This window comes from Pongo abelii, chromosome 21 (genome assembly GCF_028885655.2).
Source record: "Pongo abelii isolate AG06213 chromosome 21, NHGRI_mPonAbe1-v2.0_pri, whole genome shotgun sequence".
In the NCBI taxonomy this organism is placed as follows: domain Eukaryota; kingdom Metazoa; phylum Chordata; class Mammalia; order Primates; family Hominidae; genus Pongo; species Pongo abelii.
In genome coordinates, this window is record NC_072006.2 from 50,329,508 (window position 1) to 50,346,106 (window position 16,599).

Here is a 16,599-nt window from a genome sequence, read left to right on the forward strand (position 1 = left end):
GTGGGTGATAAGTTGCCCAGGGAATGGGTGGCAATCCTACACGTGAGGGTAATAGAACCATGGGGTTTTAGTCTCCCAGGGGTGGGTAATGTATTTATCAGAATGTGGTTGATGGATTCTCAGGGGAATGAGTGATGGGTACCACTTTGAGGTGGGAAGGATGGATCCTCCAAGGCTGGGAGTGTTATCCAAGGGAGGTAGTAAAAATGGTAAAACATGGCATGGCCACTGACCAGTGGACTGTGAGGACTGACATTGGACCATAGTGCTAGGCAAAGCCTTGCTGTGCCAAGGTTAACACTTTTGTTGCCAGATGAGGTCTGGGGTTCTGGAGAGGAGGTGGGGCAGGCAGATCAGTGGTGCAGTAGCTATTTGGTCTCAAATCATAGCAATATTTTAACAACTGGTACAGTTCCAGAAAGTGCATCCTGGCTGAACATCATCTCTGGTGATAGCTCTTTGCAGGGCATGGGTGGTGACTCCCAGCAGAGCTGGCACCAACCTATGTCACTCCCTAGATCCAGAGTATCACAGATGAGTCACGAGGCTCAATCCGGAGAAAGAATCCAGCCAACACGCGGCTCCGCCTGAACGTCCCAGAAGAGACGGCTGGTGACAGTGAAGAGAAGCCAGAGGAGGAGGTGTGCAGCTGGGGTGGTTTGGCCCCAACCAGTGGGATCAAAGCCCTTGGCCTCCAAAGGACTCAACTGCCATCGCTTCATTCATCCCTCAGGTGCAGCTGATCCATGATCAGAGTGCTCCCAGCTGCCCCAGCAGCTCTCCGTCCCCAGGGGAGGAGCCTGAGGGGGAAGGGGAGACAGATCCTGAGAAGGTGCATCTCACCTGGACCAAGGACAAGTCGGTGGCAGAGAAGAATAAGGGCCCCAGTCCTGTCTCCTCTGAGGGCATCAAGGACTTCTTCAGCATGAAGCCGTACGGGCCTGGGGGCTAAGGGCTGGGGGCTGGGGTGAGCTAAAGGGTCTTGCTCCCCATGGCAGAGCAAGAGAGCAGAAGGCATCCTGGTCTGTCAGCCTGCAGACCCAGCTCAGACATTGTCTTGGTTTCCCCATCTGAGGACTTAGGGGGTTGGGCCCCATTGCTAAGGCTCAGAAAGGTGAAGGGTGTGGGGGCTGGCAGAGCAGGACTCAGGGCAGATGACCGTGGCCCAAGCCCCCAGTGTCTTCCTCTTTTTCTGACTCTGCTCTTTTTCTTTCTCTCTTTGCATCTCTTGTGTTTCCTGAAGGGAGTGGGAGAACTTGTAAGTGCTTCAGCATTTTTTCATTCTCTCTCCTAGGATGGCCAGGGTCCCTACCCTCCTCACTCTATTGTGAACCCCTAATTGGTGCCACGACCTCTGGGATCTCTGAATAGCCCAGCCTGGAGAGGTTTAGGATTGGTGGTCCTGGGCTTGCAGGAACCAGTCCCCAGAAGCCCAGTTGGGGCTGGAAGGGCGACTGGCTCCAATCTTCTCTACCCCCCGGCTCACGCGGTCTCCACTCCCCCTTCCTGCCCCAGGAACCAGTCCAACGTGCGGCGCATGCACACGGCCGTGCGGCTGAACGAGGTCATCGTGAAGAAATCCCGGGACGCCAAGCTTGTTTTGCTCAACATGCCTGGGCCTCCCCGCAACCGCAATGGTGATGAAAACTGTATCCTGGAATTAAAATTGGGGGAAAGAGGGAGGTGGACGTCAGGGAATCTGGGTCCTGTTCCTGGGATGGAAGAGCTGAGCTGTTCCTGCCTCCGGATCAGCACCTCGGACAGGGACACGGGCGCGAGAGGTCCCCTGGCAGCCGAGCGCGACCCCAATTTCGTCGGGAGGGAAGGAGACCGGGTCTTTCTCCTTGACCGGCTCTCAGACATGGAGTTTCTCGAGGTCCTCACAGAGCACCTGGACCGGGTGATGCTGGTCCGCGGCGGCGGCCGCGAGGTCATCACCATCTACTCCTGAGAACCAGGACCTGCCACCCGGGCCCGAGCGCGCCCGGCCCGCGGCTCCGGAGCCCTCGCCGCGCCCCCCGCCGCTGTCACCGTTTACATACAGACCCTGTGCCCGTGTCCTGGCCCCTTACCCCGCTGCCTGAAGCCCGGAGGCCACGCCTGTTGAGGCTGATTCGGAGAGGGCGCCCCGCTGCGCGGAGACCAGAGCTCCTCAGTGCCGGGTTGGCCCGTGGGTCTGCGCTGCCCTTTTTCTAAGCCCGGCCTCGTCTCGCCGGAGGAGACGCTGCAATAAAGGTTGGGAGAAGGCGCGGAAAGGAGAGGAGCTGGGGCCTTGGGGACCCCCAGGTAGTCCATGCGGCCCATTCCTCCCCTTCCCCCGCCAGCCGCGGTCCTCGCTCTGCGCTCCTCCGGCGCTGCTCCCTGGCTCCCGGCGGCCCGGAGGCCCACGGGGTGGGAAGGCCGCGCTTGCAGTCTCCGCCGCCCCTTCTCGCCGAGCCGTGGGGCGCGGGCGGCCAAGCCTATACATAGTGTACAGGAGACATCGCGTGTATTTTTAACGTCCCCATATTTATGTGACTAGAAGCGCAACAGACTTCTCGCCACAGTCGAGCTCTCCCGCTGGGGCACTGCGGGGAGGCGAGGCCTCGGGAAGCTGAATTTTCCTTGACGTCCAAGAGTTTGAGAGCGAAAGTGCTTTAGGCCCAGGCGGGGGTCGTGGGCTCGTTCCCTCGACACCTCCGTTCTGCTCTCGCCTCTTCGCCCTTTCCGCGCGCCCTTGGCTTCCCACCCTCCCCTCCAGTCCTTTTCTGAGATGAGGTGAGACAAGGGTCCAACTTTTCCTGGATTCGCCTCCCAGCGGACCTGAGCTTCCACTGCGGCTGCAGAGACGCGCGCAACCTCTTCTCATCGGCTCTTACGCAAGTTGGGGCCAGGATGGGGGAGGGGCGCTCCTCAAGGGGAAGAAACCGAGAGGCCCGCGCCCCACAGAGGAAGCCCCGCCCCGGTGCCTTCGCTGGGGAGCAGGCGTCTCTCCTCAGTCGGCTTGTCGCCTGCTCCCCGTATCCCATGGCTCCTCGCCAAAGACTGAAATTGTGGAGCTGGAGGGCGCCCCCTCCCCGGAGTTTCCTCCCTGGGACAAGTGAGGAAGGAGGGGGCCGATTCTGGTTTAGGGGCCGGACCCACTGAGAGGCCCCAGAGCCGCCCGTGATGTTCCCTCCACCGTCCCCATCTGGCAGCTCCTGCCTCGCCTGGGGGACCCAGCCGCCTTCTCCGTGCTCTGGGTCCGGGCCTCGCTGCTTAGCAGCGGCCTCTAGCTCCGTCTCCCAGGGACCTGGGCCTGAGGGAGGGCTGGAGTCGCACACGCTTTGTCCTTAGCGCCTGGCTGCTCTCCTCTAACTAGGACCCAGGGCCTTTGGCTTCCCCCACTCGTCCTTGGCGCTTCCGCTCCACCAGCCTGGTCTGAGGCGTGCTCTGTCCTTAGAGAAGGCGCGGTGGCCGGGTTCCCTTCCCCTAGGGCACATTACTAAGGGGGTCAGGCACTGCATGCTCGTTCCAGCACCATCTGGGACTGGGTACAGTACCTCCAGCCCCAGGGCCCTGACCTGCGCACCTAGTTAAACATCTCACTCACCTCCCAGAGCTGGGGCCACTGAGTAATCCTGACCTCACCACCTCTTTTCCTTTGAGCCCAAGGCAGAGCTGGAGCTGGGGCCACCCAGACAGGGTCAGGTGTGGCTGGGGTAGGTTTGGAGGTCTGCCAGTTACGCCAAGTCCCCTCTGAGATTCGATCAGGGGACTGGATAGATTCTTTCAGGTACTCAATCAGGAAGCTGGAGGTGTTAGACACCAGTCCCCTGCATCCTTCAGTAGGCCTCCCTCTGAACACCACAGCCAGGTCCTGCCTTCTGGGGGCCTGAATATTCCAGAGCTGATGTGGTGGGCTGTGCAGAAGGGCGCTGTTATCAACATCAATTAGGGAACCAAAGTTGCACTATCTGGGCCCAGATTGTCTGGTTGGCAAGAGCTAAGTTTCCGTTGATGAAACAGACATCCCACAACAAAAACCCAAGTTTTCTGTGCTACATGTGCAATATTTGTTATGAATGTTATCACAAGTCATTCATCAAATTATCTTTATAATCACTGTAGTTAGATGTTTCATGTCCATTCAAGTGACTTTTATTCTGAGTGCAATATTTCAATAGCCTTGTAGTGATAACTAGTGTTGCTTTTGTTTTAGACGATCTATGTGCAGGGCAATGCAATGAAGTTGAAAACCCTTGTAAATAGGAGAGGTTGCAAACCAAATCAAGAGTATTTATTACTATTATTACTATTATTATTAGGCCTGCCTTTAATTTTCAGTGTAAGTGTTCAGTATTCCGCATCCTGCCTCAGTATTGATCTTGTGTTCTTTGTGCCAATATGAAAAGGAGAGGGTTGGTTCTTTCCTTTATTGTTGAATGCTCCCATTTAATGCTTTATGGCTTTTACTGTATTACTTTTTTAGACTCCCGTCTGCACAAAATGCAATAAAAATAATTTTATTATACCCTTCATGGCCTGAGATGTGCTGTTTGGACACTCCAGGGGGCCTTCCAGGACCCCACACTCTTAAATCAGAAACAATGACCACCGACAGAAGAGATGGGCTAATGGCCCAGGTCTGGTGATCTTATTTATCTACCGATAGCTCCGGGGCCCTGGCCTAGAGAGCAGCACTATCATCTCCTAAGAGACTGGCAGGCACTTACTAGGTGTCAGGCCACACTGGCATCTTCTAGGAGGTAGTGAGCACTTTCTAAGTGTAGGTGTCAGGCTGTACTGATATCCCCCAGGATGCAGTGAGCACTTACTGGTGAGGCTCAGTGCTCTTGGCACATTGGTCCCTAACTCACTGGAGGCCTGTGCCACCCACTTCACCACACCCACCCCAAGTTATTAAATGCTCTTCAAGGCTCCTTCAGGTCCTATGAATTCTGCCAACTCCCTGCACAATGGGTAGAACAGAGGGTGGCAACTGAGACAAAATGAAAACAGGAAGTGCCCCCCTACCAATGGCCACTAACCACAAATGGCCTCCTCACATCCTGTTTTCCTTTCCTAGAATAAGAGGACAAGGCTGCTGACACAATGAATGTCTACCAGAAGCAGGATGTTGAACACAGCACTATAATTAGCCAACAGGCCTTTGCTCTGAACTGTTATTAAAGCCTCTAGCTAGGTTAGCTACCTATGAAGAGAAGGCAGGGTTCAAAGAGGTTTGAGGCCGGATCATATGCTGAGGACAAAAGGGGGCAGACCAGAGTCCTCGAGACAGGAGCCCTCACCTCTGACTTGGGGAAAGCACCCTGCAAAGAGCATATTCACACCCAAGAAAGATGAACAAAGCTTTTACTTGTTTCATTTTAATTAAAAAGTAATCATTTCATTTTATTAACAACACAAGAGTTCCAAAGAGGAAAAAAAAACCACTATATAACACAAACAGGTCAGAACATAAAATGCTGCCATTTGGGGACCTTGAATTTTGAAACCATTGTTTGCTTAACCACTGGCAGGGACTCAGCTGAAGTCGCTGCTCTCCCTCACCCCTGCTAGAGGACCTCAAGACTGTGATCCACAGGGCTCTACTGAGCACAAACCCTGGGGAGAGGGCAGCTTCCTGGGGCTCCATTTAGAACCACAGCCAGAAGCCCTCCCTCTAACAATTTCACTCTAGTACAAAAGTCGTGAACAGCCACCTATCTCAAGAACATGTCCAGCTACCAGAAGTCTGACATCAAAGTGGTCCCTACCTCCTGCTGCTCAGGAAACAGAGTAAGAGTCTAGACAAAAACAAGAGCCTGGGGTTTTGAGCCAAAAGCCCAAAACAAATCACTGAAGAAACGGGTGTTCACGGCCAGAGTCTCAGAACCGACTCCATGGAAGTGCCGCTGGAGAGGGGGATGCTGACAGAACTGGTAATGGGGAAGAGTGGTGGGGCCCAGATTCACAGTTTGTGGTAACTGCTGCTGACTGGAGCTGTTCAGTCCATTGGAGATCTTCCAATGAAATGAAAACAAAAAAGAAAAGAGAAAAAACAAAAAACAACCTTGGCTCAGAGAGAAAAATTCTTTTTTCTGTGGCTGCCATGGCCATTCCTCAACAATCCAGAGTGGCTGATTTATGAATCCTCAAGCAGACCCCAAACATATGGGGTGAGGGTATGATGACACTGTGCCTGCCAAGGCCAGTTTGCTTTTCTTCAACTCTAGGCAGGAGTTGCAGGCAGGAGCTTGAGCTCTGGTCGATGTGTATGAAGCTGGAAAGCCTTGGTAGGTTCACAATTAACAAAGGTGGTGGCTACTGACATGACAAATGCCATTCCAAACTTGGCTAGCTGGGCCTGGCTCCAAATCCAGTAGAAACAGGGACCGGAGAAACCCCATCAAATATAAGCCCAGACACCTGTACTGCCCAAGTGATGCCCTGGAGATATTTATTTTCTACAAAACAAAAAACAAAAAACAAAAAAAAGATACAACCCCAAATGCAGTATAAACTTTGTAAGAAATAAGCAACACAGCCTTAGGCAGAAGAGAGAGCAGGTGGTAGAAACTGATGACACTCGATGCTGGCCTGGGAGCGCAGACAACATCCTCCAAACAGCTCTATTTAGAACAAGTAAGTGGGAGGAGGCCAGGGGATGAGGGGACTGGGGTGAGTTGAAAGATTTAGCTTCAGTAATGCCTCTGGTAAGATCCCATGGGGGCCTGTGGCTGCCCCATCTGTGCTGTGGTCTGGCTAACCAGGTGGGAGAGAGCAGGGCCACTCTGGATCAGGGTATCCAGAGCCTTCTGTACACTTGGATTGTCAAAGTTGATACCTGTGGAAGACACGGGCCTCTGGCTAGTCATGTTGCTAGCAGGTGCCAGGCGACTGGAAGGCTGGCCAAAAAGCCCCTGGGAAGGAGCCCCAGGTCTGGGGCCCATATTCTGAGCAGATCCTCCCTGTCCCAAAATGCTTGGAGGCTGATTGCCAGAGGCCTGTGATCTTTGTTGAGGCTGGCTGTTTGCTGCTGTGGAAAAATTCTGGTTTGGGGTGTTTCCGGCAGCAACTGAGGGGGATGCAGAGCTGCTATTGGCCGTCACTGTGCCACTATTGAAGAGGCTGAGGATTTTGGCCTGAAGCTCTTGCTGGGAGGTGGGGGGTGCAGATGGAGTGGGTGTAGCAGAGGGGAGCACTTGGCCGCCCTGGAGCGGTTGGGAGCTTGGCTGTGTCTTCAGCGAGGCACCCGAGGTCGCCCCGAGTGGTTGGCGGGAAATCGGGCCTGGAAGACAGAAGAGGGAGGTATCTGGTTCAAAGTACCCCCCAAGGGCAGGAGGCCTAGCAGCCAAAGGAAGAACAACAATCACTGAGTCACATCAATCATACAGTACACAGACGATAACATAATTTCCCAAAGAGGCGCTTCATATGTGCTGTTTACAGAAAACAATAGGCTAGTTCCCCTAGAGAACTGCTAAAAAACAAAAGGGCATCCATCCTGGCTACCACGGAGCCAGCAATACTAGTCAATCCACCACATTAACTACAGGGATCAGCATTCAGTACCCAAATATAAAGTTATTATTAACATTATATCAGCATGGATGGCCCACGGGAGAACCCAAGGGATGGACTTATTTCCCTTACCCACTCCAAAGAGCCCTGGGCCTGACACCCTCCCAACAGAGCCTGGGGATTAGAGAAATGCAGAGTCAGAACTTCACCTCGGCCCTGCCACGTAGCTCACCAGGCAGAGAGTCGGTGCTGCTCCTCATCAGCCGCTCCTTCCGCTCTCGCAGGTAGTTGATGATCTTGTCAGTCTCTTCAGCAGTGAGGTACCTGTTGTCTGCCAGCAGGTTGATGAGGCTCTGGATGGCTGGAGGGTGGCCCCCGCGCACTCCCTCCTCAGGGCCTCCTCTCTCTCTTTCCTGCAGGATGGCTTCATCGGCCATCTTGGCTGCCTGTCTGGCAATCTCCTCACGTTCCTTCTCCCGGCACTCATTCTTGTAGCGCTCATAATTTCTGGCCACCAGCACCATGGCATCTGCTTGGGGCATGTTGCGATGCTCTGTAGGAGGAAATGACATGAGTTATTTTCTTCCATGACATATTTAAGTGCCCACCTGCTGCACTCTGTCAAGTCTTTCCTAACCTCATACCAGCAAGAAAATCATTTTGGTGACAAAAAGCCTTGAGACTGAGAGTGGGGTGTGTGGGGGGAGAGATGAAGGCCAGGAAGGGAAGGGAATGAATACTTTTGGTGGGGACATGCACCTTTGTATACAGCTGGTTCTTTGGGGGAATTCTCGATCACAGACTTGTAGTAAAAACTGAAGAAACATGACACCCTCCTGCAGATTCAAACTGACCATGTGGGGAACAGCCACGGGAGGCAGGCCCAACAGCCTCTAGACCAGCAGCAGGAGGCCAACAGGCCCCTCTGGAAAGCAGCGCTCTCCATTGTGCTCCTCAGGACAGAGCTGGCCTACCATTTTTTAATTCATCAGTTCAAAAGTCATGGATTAAGATCAAACTGTGACCCTAAATAACCTTTTCTCCTCACCCATGGGCAACATGGTTTACTGGGTAGTGAGAGGACTCCTCAGAACTTTTGTCCTCACACATCTTGAGGACTATTCCTCAGACAAATGACCCACTGGAGATCCTTATGTAATTGTATGGTTATGGGGGTAATGGGTGAGGCAAAGAGAGATCCTGAGTATAGTGGGAAAAGGGTTAAGTCTGTGCTGTAAGAGTGAAGAGCAGGGTATCAGCTGGCGGAATCTTAATCCTCTGGGCTCAATGCATGAAAAGCTACTTCTGAGGAGGACTTCGAGAACTGTGCCTGGGCCTTTACAGGGTCAGGGCCTCTTAGCCCCTCTGGTTACTTCTCATAGCCCCTCTGGTTACTTCTCCAGCACACTTACAAAAAGGATCCTAAATGCCTGTTATATTCTCTGTCCTCCATTAGAAAGCTGGGAGAAGCAAGGATTTTGTCGCATTCAGTGGAGTACATGGCAGAGGTGTGCTGGAGCCAGATCTCAGTGGCAAGAGCCAACTGTGTACATTTCTTTCCAACTCTCCCTTCAGTGACTTCATGTTGGTGGCTTGAACTGAAACATGGTGGGAGTATTTACACCATGGAGATCAGCAAATGCTATAAACGCCCTCCCCCCACACTGGAACTTGTTGTTAAAACGTATGCCAGCACACCACTGTATATACCTAGTGGCTAAGTATAGTGTAACAGAGATCCACTAAGAAACTATCAGATAAATAAGTGACTATGCAAGACTCTTCCACGGTACTTAAGAGAGGGGCCCTACCATATATGAACTGAGATACAAGAGTCATTTGCCCAAAACCTGCTTCTTCTGAGTAAGGCATAAAGGACTAATAATGGACTAGTGACTACCTCTGGTATTCTGACTCCGTACCTTGCGGGGTTCCAAACATGATGTTGACTGTGCAGGAGCGGTGAATCTGGTGTTGCTGGGTGATGACAATAGCAAAAGGAGAACCTCCCCTGCTAACATCCTCCAAGGCTTGTGACAGTGACACTTCTGTGTTAAGGAAGATCAAGTCCACTACCATGCCCAGGTCTCGCACCTTCCGCCCCACAGACTCAGCATAGTCTCTGTAAAAATAAATAAGATCCAGGTGAGCGATCAACTCCAAATCTGCATCGTTGTGTCTCAAGCCAGTTGTGTGTGTTCCCACCGAGAACTCAAACCCTAGTCTACCCCAGTACTGTATTCAGGATCCAAGGATCTAGACCAATACTCTCTACCCTGGCTCAGAACGGCTATGACTTGCTTGAGATCACGTCAGAAGTTGCCAGTAGCACAATATGATACCCAGGTCCTTCTCTTGATTCTCCAGCCCTGTGGTCCTTCCTTAACACCATCCTGCTCCCTAAGACTTGCGGCACTTATCTCTTTTTGGGTAGGCTGTACAACACAGTGGGAAAATCATGGGTTTGGATCCCAGCCTTTAAAATTTATTTGCAAAGTTGTGAAGCTTAAGCAAGTCCATTTACCTCTTACAAACATCAGTCTCTTTACTAATAAAACAGGAGTAACGTGGCTCAGTCCATACGTCATTTTTTTGACCTTCCCTCTAATCTAAATTAGATCTCTGACATTCTCTTCTCATAGGACTCATCACCTGTACGCTTTTGTCACCTGCCCCACTGGGTGTAAGCTCCACCAGTGGAATGAGGCCATACAGCCCCAATACCCGCCATCCACCATACACATAAAAGATTTGCTGAATGCTCATTTTATATGATTACTGTGAAGATTAAAAATAATTTATGTAAGGTGCCTAGTATGGGGTAGTACATAAAGTAGGTGCTCAGAAAATAACAGCTATTATCATGTGTCCAAAAAAAGCTCTCTAGAATTAAAAGCAGCATCTATCGCTGAACAAGACAGCCAAGAGCGTGTGAACTCTGCCTACTGCTTGGTGTCTCAACACCTATTTCCCTAGTCACTGCCTTGAAATTAGCTCTTTAACCCCAAACTGCTAGAAAATACATGAAGTTATTTACTTAGTACCACCCGGGGAAAGGGAACATAGCTACTGCCAAGCCTGCAAGCTGCTATACTCCTTTCTGCTTCTCTGCTCTGCCTCTTCAAGGAGAAAATGTAAAACAGGGATGCAGTGAAACAATTGCTATGAGCCCTAGCTTGGTAACATGGTCATATAACAGTTCTGCAAGGCCATGGTACTTCACAAAGACTTGGTTCTTGGCTGACAAATGCAGAGGCATGTCTCCCAAAGTACTGGGCATTTGGGTTGTCCCATGAAGGGATTATATACTACTCTGCTTGACCAGCGCCTACACCCTCTTCCACTCTCAGTCTGCATGGTTCCACAGGGCTAATCCCACCTCTAGCTCTTGGGATGGGAACATGACTTAGCCCTGGCCAATCAGAACATCCAGCACCCCTGCCAAAGTGACAGGCTCAGGGATGAGAAAGTGAGTCAGGTCAATCTAACAAGAACTGCAGAACTTCAGGTGGAAACACTGGGAAAGAGAAGCTCTCTTTCCACTTGGCTTGCTAAGCTAAGAAGACACACGTTTAGGGCCAGTGCCATTCTGCCTCTTCAAGCACAAAACCTGCCTGAGAACAAAGGCAAAGCTGAGGAAAGCAGTGCTTAGAGACTAACACAGAGACCAATTTTGATGACATGGTTTGACCCTGGATGTGGCCGTGCCTCAACTTCCCAGTTACTTTCTGCTTAAATGAAAAATGTCCCTTTTGGGCTCAATTTGAATTGAGTTTTCTGTCACCTATAACTGAAAGAACCCTGGCTAACAGAGCACAGCAATGCAAGAATACACAGCTCAAATTCAGTGGACAGAGGTGCTAAACAGGAGCCTGAATTTCTCTGACTCTTCTCCTTACTGGGGAGAAATATTTAAGGGTTCTTACTTTGTCTGTTTGTTGACCACAATCACAGAACAATCAACGGGCCTTTCAGCATCAAAGCGTCTCTGGATTTCCTCAAAATATTGACGATAAAGCTCTTCTCTACGCCGTTCCTCACGTTTCAAACGCTCTGCAAAACACCAGCAGGGTAAACTGAAGTAAGGACTGGACCCTCATTTTAAATCCTGAGCTACTTGTAGGCAAAGGTCATAATACTCTGAATCAATCCTCTGGTCTATCTCCTAAAAACAGCCAGTATTAATATTTTTTACTATTATAAATTAACCAAAATGTAATGTTGGATTAAAGGACATGGCCATTTTAATGCTGCATCTGATACTTACTGCCAAGCTGCTCCCTGGGAAGGCTGATACTGATTTATACCTCCACAGAGGTAGATCATCTAGTGCCTATTTCTCCACACCTTAGTCAACAGTGAGTATTGTCATTCTTTTTAAGTCTTGCCAACTTGACAGGTAAGAATAGTATTCATTATTATTCTAATCTGCATTTTTGCTTTTTTTTTGGAAAAAAAAAAGCAGTAAAGTTTAACATTAAAAATTTAAAAGTTCTTTTTTTAAAAGAAAAAAATCAAGTAGTAAAGTTTAAAATTAAAAAATTAAAATTAAAAATGAGATTCTTAAAGATTTCAACTTGGCCAGGTATGAAATAATTTAAGAAACTTTATAGATGTATTGAGAAAAACCAGGCTTTAAAAAGACATCTTTGTCTTCATCTAAAAAAGAGATGCTGTTAGGTAAAAGCTACAAAAAAAACCAAAAACCTATTTTGCATAGATAATACAGATAGTCATAGTTACCTGGTCAGTAGGCAAAAAACAAGCACTTAATGTCTTCAGCTCCAATCTTTTGTTCATTTTTCTCTTTTTTTTTTGAGACAGGGTCTCACTCTGTCACCCAGGCTGGAGTGCAGTGGCACAATCACGGCTTGCTGAGACCTCAACATCCTAGGCTCCAGCGATCCTCCTGCCTCAGCCCCCCGAGTAGCTGGGACTACAGGCGTGCACCACTGCACCCAGACAATTTTTGTATTTTTTTGTAGAGATGGGGTTTTATCATGTTGCTTAAGCTGGTCTTGAACTCCTGGGCTCAAATGATCTGCTGGCCTTGGCCTTCGAAAGTGGTAGGATTATAGGTGGTGGCCACAGTGACCAGCATTTTGTTCATTTCTTATTGCTGGAATTTCATATTTATTTCTTCTTGTTGGATGACTAAACCAGATGATGGTACTAATTTGCATCTTAAAAATCATTTTCAAACCAAATGCTCTTTACCCACTAATAAGCTACTTATATTTCTTCTTTTTATACACTGCTTGGCCAAGGCACTAGCCCTTTTTCAGAGGGGGTACTGGTTATTAGTTTTCTCTCTCTTTTGTAAAGTGTTCTATCAATAATAGGAATAGACTGTTTCAGCTACTTTACCTTTTGCACGAGACTGACTTTCTGGGCCTGGAGGGCCCCGTCCATCAAAGCTATCTCTGTAACGGTCAAAATAAGAGTCATCCTTTCTCCTGCAATAGTCATCCATTCGTAGGTATCGGTCATAAGAGCCTTCTCTCCTGAAAAGTTAAGGAAATTTTCATGAAGATAAAACTGTGTCCAATCCTGAAAAAATCATCTAGAGAATTCTTTGGGATTAGACAAACGAGGTTTATATCTGGGACTCACTGCATTATCAGCTCTGTGGGTGTGACAGAGTTAACCTGTCTCACAAAATGATGAATGGAGATGATGTACAGAAAGCACTTAGAATAGTCTTTGGCATATATTAAATGCAAAATAACTGGCAGGAATTATTGATATTAGTTTCGAGGAAACATTACATGTCCCTCCCTTGTGCTTTTTAAAATTATACCCAAATGTATGTAACAATAATTTGCCATTTTAACAATTTTTATTATTTTTATTATTTTTTTTTTTTAGTAGAGATGGAGTTTTGCCATGTTGCCTAAGTTGGTCTTGAACTCCTGAGCTCAGGCAATCCGCCCACCTCGGCCTCCCAAAGTGCTGGGATTACAGGCGTGAGCCACTGCGCCTGGCCTAACAATTTTTAAGTATAGAATTCAGTGGCATTATATTCACAATGTTGTGCAACCATCACCATTATCTAAAATTTTTCATCACCTCAAACATAAATTCTGTATTTGTGAAATAATAACTCCCCTCTCCCCAGCCACTGGTAATCTTTAATCTATTTTCTGTCTCTATAAATTTGCCTATTCTTAATATTTCATATAAGTGAAATCATACAATATTTGTCTTGTGTCTGGCTTATTTCACTTAGCATAATGTTTTCAACGTCCTTCATGCTGTAACACAGACCAGAATTTCATTCCATTTTATGGCTGAATGATACCACATTATATGAATACACCACTTAAAACAAATCCACACAGTGGCTTACACCTGTAATTTCAGCACTTGGGGAAGCTAAGGCGGGAGGATACCTTGAGCTCAGGAGTTCAAGACCAGCCTGGGCAACATAGTGAGACTCCATGTCTATACAAAAAAATTAGCCAGGTGTGGCGGCATATGCCTGTAGTCCCAGCTACTTGAGAGGCTGAGGTGGGAGGATTACTTAAGCCTGGGAGGTCAAGGCTGCAGTGAGCTGTGATCATGCCACTGCACTCCAGCCTGGGAAACAGAATGAGACCTTGTCTCAAAGAAAAAAAAAAAAAATCCATTAATCTGCTGATAGACATCTGGAGTGTTTTTACCTTTTGGTTATTGTGAATAGTACTGCTATGCATATTCATGTACAACTATCTGAGTCCCTCTTTTCAATGGTTTTGAGTGTATACTCAGGAGCGGAACTGATAGATCATATGGTAATTCTATGTTTAACTTTTTAAGGAACTGCCAAACTGTTTTCCATAGTGGCTATACCAATTTGCATTCCTACCTACAATTTCTGAGAGTTTCAATTTCTCCATACCTTTCCAACACTGTTATTTTCTGTTAAAAATGTTTAAAATCATTCATACATTCAGCAAAATTTATTGAGCAGCAGCACATCTACCACTTGACAGTCACTAGAAATAAAAGGCTGATAAAATTACTGCTCTTACAGAGCTTTCAATTAGTTTAGCAGAACATACACAAAAAGAACTCTGGAAAAAACAAGCAGAGTAACTACGTTATGTACCTGTACATAGGATCTCGGGAGTCTCTCATGTCTCTGTATCTGTCGTACATGGGGTCTCGCTGATCTCGAAAATCCCTAGAGTCTCTTACATCACGAAAGTCTCTAAGATCCCTCACGTCCCGAACGTCGCGCATATTCCTGCTGTCTCTGTGATCCCGCAAGTCTCTACTATGTCTGTGGTCCCGCAAGTCTCGGGGGTCTCGAATGTCTCTGCTGTCCCGGGCATCCCGGCCATTTCTGCCATCCCTGGGCTCTCTCCTTGGACTTCCTCGAATTGGGGATCGATCACGCCTTGAATCTCGACTGTCTCCAAAGCCATATGGATCCCTGTGGGAGGTAGCAAGAAAATGCTAAGACAAAGAAATTGAAAGTAGCCAACCCATCAGCTCTTCATACGAGAAAACCCCCACCCTCCAAGCATTTTTCTCTAAAACAGGGCAGCCAAACAGAACATGACTAAATATTTAAGGCCAGTCATCCATCTGGTCAGCAAATAGTCTAGAGGTTCCACAATCTCAAAAGATTAGGACATCAAAAGAATGCACGACCAAAAACTGAAGGTTTTGACTGGGTACCAATATACATCACGCTTTCAAAGTGAAAGTGTCTTTCCACCAGACTTGCTTGAAAGAGACAAGGGTAAAAAGTTGGAGGGACAGAGTAAGGAGGCAAGATTCATGAAGAAAAAAAGAGCGAATGGCACAATCTTATAAAAGCGATCAAAGGAACTGTCCTTAAAGTATGGAAAATTCACTTGAATTATCTTGGCAGGATAATGAAATTAAGGGGAAAAAATTACTGAGATACATACAGTAAAGGATCAAGAACAATCTGTTTCTCTGTTTTGTCAGGGCTATTGAGTAGTGGTATCTCTCAATCTGAGGGTTTACATAGAACCTGATTCCTTTTTGCTCAAGATGGTTTTAAAAAAAAAAACAACAAAACAAAACAAAACAAAACAAAACAACAACCTGAATAGTGAAGTCACAGATATGCTTTGTCTGCTCTGACTCAATGTTCTTCATGAGATGTTTCAACCCACTGGAAACTCCTCTTCAACATATTTAAAATTAAAAACTTCTTACCCCAACCCCATCAGTCCCATTCCCCACTTTTCCACTTCTGACAAAATCATCTTTCTACTTATCAAGTTTTAAGTTCTTGAATATTAACTATGCTTTTTCCTCCCCTATCCCAATAAAGTCACTTGTGTCCCGTTCACTTTTTCTTTCCATTCCCATTGGATTTGTAAGTCCAATCCAAGCCCTTATTTCTATTCTGACACCAACAAGTTTCCAAAACACAAAATTAAAAATCAACCTACTCGCTTTCAATTCATTCGACACATAAATACACTAACTATCCTAAAATGCCAACTTCTACGTTAGAAAGCCTAATAAATCTGACAGCTATTATCTCCCTCTCATTTCTAATTCAACCTCCTCAGTTCTACTTAATTCTTATGAGATAACTCACAAGACATAATCTATCTCAATATTTTTATTTATATGATTTCTATACTTGGAATATTTTTCCTGCACTAATCCAAGTACCATCCAATCCACACAGGCAAGTTCATGTCCCATGTCTTCCAAGAAACCTTCCCTACCCTTCCTAACTGCTGATCTCTTCTGCTCAGCTCAGGGCACTTTCTATCTGTATTACTCATCTTGATCTGGCATTTACCTTTTTACAACAACGTCTTATGTCTGACCCGCTTTAAGGATTACCTTCTCCGTAAAACCTGCCCTGAACTCTTGATCTTCCCCAACAAACATGCTCCTCCTCCAGTCCTTCCCATCTCAGTAAATGGCACATCCAACTACTCAGTTACTCAAGCCATGAAACTGGATGTCATCTTTCCCTTAAAGCCTCATCCTCCCTTCCAACCATATTTCCAAATTTTCTCCATTCTTTCTCAGTTCTGCCCACTTTCCTTTACCTTCTTTGGCACTACTGAAGGCCAGTGAATAATCATCTCACCCTCAAACCACAGCAAGGGCCTTCTAAAACAGTCTCCTCAT

General features: G+C 47.6%; 2 protein-coding genes across 6 annotated transcripts in view; one reads left to right on the forward strand and one right to left on the reverse strand.

Annotated features, from left to right (window-relative positions):
- SLC12A5 (solute carrier family 12 member 5) overlaps nt 1-6,288 on the forward strand; it is a 40,080-nt gene extending 33,792 nt beyond the window's left edge. For 2 of the 3 annotated variants that reach the window (XM_002830378.5, XM_002830379.4), the window contains exons 22-26: nt 519-641; nt 734-933; nt 1,244-1,258; nt 1,516-1,649; nt 1,860-6,288. In XM_002830378.5, the coding sequence (XP_002830424.1) occupies nt 519-641; nt 734-933; nt 1,244-1,258; nt 1,516-1,649; nt 1,860-1,951 (564 nt within the window). In that variant the 3' untranslated portion in view covers nt 1,952-6,288. The remainder of the gene's footprint in view (nt 1-518; nt 642-733; nt 934-1,243; nt 1,259-1,515; nt 1,650-1,859) is intronic. The other variant, XM_054541855.2, reaches the window with a different exon arrangement.
- The window catches only part of NCOA5 (nuclear receptor coactivator 5), a 29,032-nt gene continuing 17,765 nt past the window's right edge, over nt 5,333-16,599 (reverse strand). For 2 of the 3 annotated variants that reach the window (XM_024238482.3, NM_001132005.1), the window contains 6 exon segments: nt 14,576-14,902; nt 12,853-12,989; nt 11,412-11,538; nt 9,408-9,607; nt 7,718-8,038; nt 5,333-7,252 (listed from right to left, as the gene is read on the reverse strand). In XM_024238482.3, the coding sequence (XP_024094250.1) occupies nt 6,663-7,252; nt 7,718-8,038; nt 9,408-9,607; nt 11,412-11,538; nt 12,853-12,989; nt 14,576-14,709 (1,509 nt within the window). In that variant the 5' untranslated portion in view covers nt 14,710-14,902 and the 3' untranslated portion in view covers nt 5,333-6,662. 3 annotated transcript variants of the gene reach the window in all.